The sequence below is a fragment of the Sus scrofa genome, chromosome 3 (genome assembly GCF_000003025.6).
Source record: "Sus scrofa isolate TJ Tabasco breed Duroc chromosome 3, Sscrofa11.1, whole genome shotgun sequence".
Taxonomy (NCBI): domain Eukaryota; kingdom Metazoa; phylum Chordata; class Mammalia; order Artiodactyla; family Suidae; genus Sus; species Sus scrofa.
Genome location: NC_010445.4, coordinates 55,484,094 through 55,490,151, shown reverse-complemented (window position 1 = coordinate 55,490,151; position 6,058 = coordinate 55,484,094). Strand labels below are relative to the sequence as shown.

The 6,058-nt window shown below is 47.6% G+C and overlaps 1 protein-coding gene across 13 annotated transcripts in view; it reads right to left on the bottom strand.

The window, feature by feature from the left end:
- Positions 1,026-6,058, bottom strand: part of KIAA1211L (KIAA1211 like) — a 138,637-nt gene continuing 133,604 nt past the window's right edge. For 10 of the 13 annotated variants that reach the window (XM_021087220.1, XM_021087223.1, XM_021087217.1 and 7 more), the window contains 3 exons: positions 4,024-4,196; positions 2,923-3,067; positions 1,026-1,843 (listed from right to left, as the gene is read on the bottom strand). In XM_021087220.1, coding sequence (XP_020942879.1) covers positions 1,701-1,843; positions 2,923-3,067; positions 4,024-4,196 — 461 coding nt within the window. In that variant the 3' untranslated portion in view covers positions 1,026-1,700. The remainder of the gene's footprint in view (positions 1,844-2,922; positions 3,068-4,023; positions 4,197-6,058) is intronic. The other 3 variants (XM_021087215.1, XM_021087226.1, XM_021087228.1) reach the window with 3 other exon arrangements.

Below are 6,058 nucleotides of genomic sequence, written 5' to 3'. Positions count from 1 at the left end.
ACAAAGGTTCCCAGGCTAGGGGTCTAATTGGAGCTACAGCTGCCAGCCTATGCCACAGCCACACCCACGCCAGATCCTTAACCCACTCAGCAAAGCCAGGGATCGAACCCACAACCTCATGCTTCCTAGACAGATTTGTTTCCGCTGCGCCACGATGGGAACTCCCATGTTCAGATTCTATATTGATGTTCTCTAAGAGAATGAAATTAATCAATTTGTTAGGGAAAATACAACTATCCCAGGACTTTTTCCACACAAGTAGACCTGACCAACTAGAAACAGCTAGAAAAAAAAAAAAATTATTCATGAAGATGGAGAATAAAACAAAAATAGCAAAACTTAGGGTACATAATATCAAATTATAAATATGTGAGATCTTACTGGAGGTTTTTGGCCCAGCCCACAGCATGCAGAAGTTCCAGGGCCAGGGATTGAACCTGGGCCACAACAGTGACCTGAGCTGCTGCAGTGACAATGCTGGATCCTTAACCTGCTGAGCCACCAGGGAACTTCCAAGGTCTTACTGGTTCTGATGGCTCAATGTCCCTGGCTAGACATATTTCATGGATATTAGTCTGTTCAAAGGAGAAAATTGGAAAGGTTTTTAAAAATAGAGACAGAAATTCCAAGATCCCAAAAGCGCGCTCTTGCTCTGCCGGCTGATCCATGTTCTCCATTGATGGTCATTGTGGTTAATGCACTGATAACCTAGTTTGCAACAGAAATGTGCAGGTTAAATTAAGGAGATGCTAAAGAATTGCTGCTTTTAAGGAAATTTTATATTCTTAATATGTTGTACAAACAGTCGTGAAGAGCCAACACCTACAGTATCTTCTGAATTCCAAAAAATGAACACCAAACATTATTGGGGGGAAAAAAAAATCTCATCAAAATCCAAACTGCAAAATCGACCCAACTGAGATTTGAAATGAGATCCATCTTTGAAATTCCACACATGGTGTTTAACTCAGCCGCAGGAGGTCATTCTCTCATCGTGAGTCGAAATAATACACACACGTATCATGGAAGCATGTTTGAAACCTTTTATTGAACAGGCAATGCATTGTGCAATAGTGAAGGACACAGACGCCGAGTGGAAAATTTTAAAAATTGTTTTTGGACACAGTCTCTGAACTGACGAACCCTGCTGTGTTCCTTCCACTCCTTCTTAGAGGGGCTACCTTCAGGAAAACTGACCGTCTTATAGCTGCTCTTGGAAATGGCATCCCTGTTTTACCATGAATGTCATGCCTAACAGTAAACATGAAGGGAGAGGGTGGGTTCCAAAGGCAGGACAACGGCCAGAGACGCAAGCTCATCTCAGGTGGAGGCACAGACACACCTTCTCCTGCCCGGCTTCCAAGTTCTGTATCCGAGTTCCATTCGCATCTGCTTCCCTGACGGCACCCTCTTTATCAAGGGGATTCTGAAAGACACATTCATACCTCTGGGCACAGAACCTTGTTCCTGGCCCCGTTCAATGGCGTTCTTGTCTCGGGGCACCTCTGGCCCGGGCCTGTGGCCACGAGTCTGTCCAGCTTGTTTGCCTGGTTTCTTCCTCCTCCCTGAGCTCGCTCTCCCATAACCTGATGATAAAAATCACTCTTCAGTTTCACAGTTTGTTTGCCTTGAGTTAGTGGCAGTTTTAAATGAAGTGACCTGTCAAGGTAGTGGCCATTCTTTAACAGCACGTGGTCCACCTATTTTATAATTTGGGGCATGTCGCTCCAGGCTTGAGATTTCTTTCTGGCAAGTTCCATCCAGGATGGCTGGTCTGTGCTGGCATAACTGGCTCTCTTCAGCTGATGCAACTCTTTCTCCATCATCACTGCCGACTGGGCTGCTGGAGAGAAGTCAGAACAGCCTTTAAAATACAGGTACAAGGTCTTAACCATGGACTCAAAACATACAACCCCTTTATATGGAAAGAGGAGTTAGGAATCGAATCACTTATATGATAAAAAGACTTTGGGGAGTTCCTGTCATGGTTCAGTGATTAACAAATCTGGCTAGCATCCATGAAGGACGAGGTTTGATCCTTGGCTTCGCTCAGTGGGTTAAGGATCCAATGTTGCCATGAGCTGTGGTGTAGGTTGCTGAGGCAGCTCAGATCCTGTGTTGCGGTGGCTGTGGTATAGGCCAGCAACTTCAACTCTGATTTAACCCCTAGCCTGGGAACCTCCATATGCCGCAAGCGCCACAAGTGTGACTTTAAGAAGACCAAAAAAAAAAAAAGACCCCAAATAAAAATACAGATGCATGCAACAACAAAGATGAACCTAGAAACATCATGTTCAGTGCAAGAAGTCAGATACAAAAGAACGCATATTTTATGATTCCATTTATAAGAAATGTCCCAAGAAAGGCAAAGAGAGACAAAAAAATAGATTAGTGGCTGCCTAGAGCTGGGGCTGGGAATGGTGAGTGACTTGAAATGGGCATGAGGTGGCTTTTTAGGGTGAGGGCAATGCTCTAAAATTAGACTGTGAAGGTTGTTCAGCCTGGTCAGCCACATATACACTCCTTGTCAAAATATACTCACTGAATCGTAAGATTAAAATGGTTGGTTTTTTTGCCACGTAAATGATTATCTCAATAAAGGCTGTTTAAAAAATCAACGTAGCAAGTATTTCAGAAAAACAAAACAGGGAGTTCCCATTGTGGCTCAGAGGTAATGAACCTGACTAGTATCTATGAGGATGCAGGTTCAATCCCTGGCCTGCTCAGTGGGTTAACAATCCCCAGTTGCTGTGGCTGTGGCGTAGGCTGTCAGCTGCAGCTCCAATTCGACCCCTAGCGGGGGAACTTCCATATGCTACAGGTGGGGCCCTAAAACAAACAAACAAACAAAACAAACAGAAAACAACAGAACAAACGGGAAGTGCCTTTCAAAGTGTTCGGTACAATTTTCAGGTTTCATACCCAAGTTCTGATGGGACAAGGAGATCCCTCTTTGCAGCCCCTCCTGGAGGCGGAGCTTTGTCCCTTGCCTCTGGTCCCCAAGGGGCTTGGCAGGGGCCATCAGGAAAGATTTGCTGCGGACGAAGTCGGCCTGCCTCACAGAGTCCTGTTAGGGCACGAGAAAGACACACTGTCCCATCACCTGAGATTCAGATGGGGACAAACACAACCCAGGACAGTGAGCCATGAGCTTCTGCACCAGTGAGACACAAGCTGCTGGCACTTTCTTGGGGGGTGGTAGTGGGGGTCTGGTTTGGGCGCTCACTGCCGTCCAGCTCCAGGATGCTGGAGGGGCCTTCTTCTGCAGGGCCTTCTCCCAGGCACGCACAGGGATAGCTTCTGCCCTGTCCCCACCCCTGGCCTCTGCCCCAGATGTCAGAACACAGGGCTCCACATAAAAGGCAAAATGAACTGCAATTGGAAATCATTTGGAAACCCTTATGACCCTTGGTCTGATTGTGGAGGCCACGATTATGGGAGAATATATCTTTTGTAAGTTCCCCAGGCCTGCAGGGCGGGTTTCAAGCACCAGTCTGACTGTGATGTCGGTCAAAATGAAAGGAAGGAGGTCCTCCTGCCAGCTCAGGCTCATCTGGGACAGGCCTCGGGATGCACCCTGGCTAGAGGGGAACACAAAAGCTGAGAGTCTCAGCATGCTTCGATGCACAGTCATTTGGGTTTGGGAAAGCTGTTTTCAGTCTGGACTACAACGGGGGCCCCAGGTTCCAGCCCTGTGGGCAGCCAGCCCAGCGGCCAAAGCAGAGCTCCGTCATCACCTCAAAATGAGTTGAGATGAAGCTGTTGACATGGTCGCCTAGCATCCAACTGAGAAGTTATTTTAACCTCACTCTTCTCCAGATGCTGAGCCGTGCATGTTGCCTAGGAGGCTGGGAGCGGAGGGCTGTCCCACTGTGGAAGCGGCTTGTCGGCCTCCCTAACCGCCCCGCAGCTGCACAGGGCAGACTGCATCCCTGTATGACTGTGCAGGACATGGGGCGTCTCGGTGTCCCAGCCTCGCCCTCTTCTGTGTCCACAGGGACAGGGAGTGTTGGCTCCAAGTACCTGGGCTCTCTCTGGTGTCCTGGCTGGCCTTCCCGGTTCAGACTTCAAGGTCCGCACCCCAGGCTTGTCCTCCTGGCTAGGTGTCTGCTCCGAGGCCCCTCGCCGCTTCTGCCGCCCCGTGGTGACCCAGGGAGGCGCGGGCTGGCTGTCGGCTCCAGGCCCTGCTGCCTTCTCTGTGGGCAAAGACACAGGTGATGCTGGACGATCTTTGTTACCTTCAGCCCTGCTGTGGCTTCTCCTGCCCAGAGATCCCTGCACAGGGGCTGGGGGGCAGGGGTGGGGAAGGAGGTCTGGGGGCCTCCCTGGTGACACCAGCACTTTTCTTTGGGGGATTTTTTCTCTCAGTTAAATATGAATCAAAGGGGTGTTTCCCCTTGTGACTCAGCAGTAACGAACCAGACTAGTATGCATAGGGGCACGGGTTTGATCCCTGGCCTTGTTCAGCAGGTTAAGGATCCGGTGTTTCCGTGAGCTGTGCTGTAGGTCACAGATGCAGCTCAGATCCTGAGACACTGTGGCTGTGGTGTAGGCCAACAGCTATAGCTTCGTTTGACCCCTAGCCTGGGAACTTCCATAAGCCAAGGGTGTGGCCCTAAAAAGACCAAAAAAAAAAAAAAAAAGAAGAAGAAAGAAAAAGAATTGTAGGGATTATGCTCCTCCAATCTGAGCCACACAAAATTAAATGCAACTGCTCCTATACACACATTTTTAAAGCCAACTTCTTCCTACAGGAGCTGTCATGGAATGAGATAAGACTCAGTATCTAGATTTCTTTAATATAGTCTTGTCACTGTGGACTAGTCCATACTACCCAATACCTGATTAGCTGGAAAATTAGCTTCCTCCCTTCTTTTAAAAATTGGAAGCACAACCTTCCCCTTGTGGAGAATGACACCAAAACTAAGCCACAGCTATTTTCCTTGACGTTCGGGAGAGAAGAGAAATAATGCCTTGAAAAACAGAATGTTTGGCTGAATTTCCTTCCATATTCACAGTGCTTATTTTGGGCAGAAAAACTGTGCGTTATCCTCTCCCGCACCCTTGACTTTCAACTCTTCTGTGTTTTCTTTCTTTTTTCTTTTCTTTTTTTTTTTTTCTCTGTGGCCGCCCTGCAGCATGAGGAGTTCCAGAGCCAGGGATCAGATCTGAGCCGGATGTAGGCCTGGGCTCCAACCCTAAGTCAGGTTCAGCTGTGACTTCCAGTCAAGAGGACTGAATCCTAGTTAGTACTTATGTGTTTCAATTTGATCCTCTCTGAGAGCTACAGCCTGGGAGACCAATGGCACATACAACAGTCAGCTGTGCTCTAGAGCAGACAGGATGACAAATCATCTCTCCCATGAGAAACAAGCTCTCAGCACTCCACACTGCAAATTCAAACTAACAAGTGGGGTTTTTGCCCTTTTTACATGCTTTTGTGATTTCTATTGAATATTTTCAGAAGTCCCTACCAGGAGAGCATGTGCTTCTTATCAGAATCTCATATAATAGCGACAAAAAGCAGGACGCTCTTAGAAGGGACAGGCTGTGGTGATACAAGCTACACCTGCTTTGAATTTGATTGTCAGATGTCATAAGGGCGGGCTCAGAAGATGAAACTTCACTTCTGCTCCAACCCTATAGGGAATGATTGCTGTTTTAGCAAAGAATGCTTCATGCCTTGATTTCAATTCTAATTTCTCCGTTTAATAAAATGTCACATGTCAAAAAAAAAAAACAAAAAAAAAACCCGCTATGCCAGGTGGGGGATGGAACCCAGGTCCCAGCACTCCCCAAATGCCGGCGATCCTGTTGCACCACGGTGGAAACCCCTGAATTTTCATATTTTCTATGATAAACATTTATTATCTTCATCAACACAAAAGTGAAGCTAGCTTTTTCTTCCCCTCAAGGAGACCAAATGATGAAATAAGCAACTCTTCACAGGTCTCTGGGAAGCACCCTGGATCCAAGGGTTCCCCACGGCTTCTCTGAGTATCTGCCCGCCACCCCACCAAACAGATGGATGTTGATCCTGGCCTGGCTCTTTCCTGCT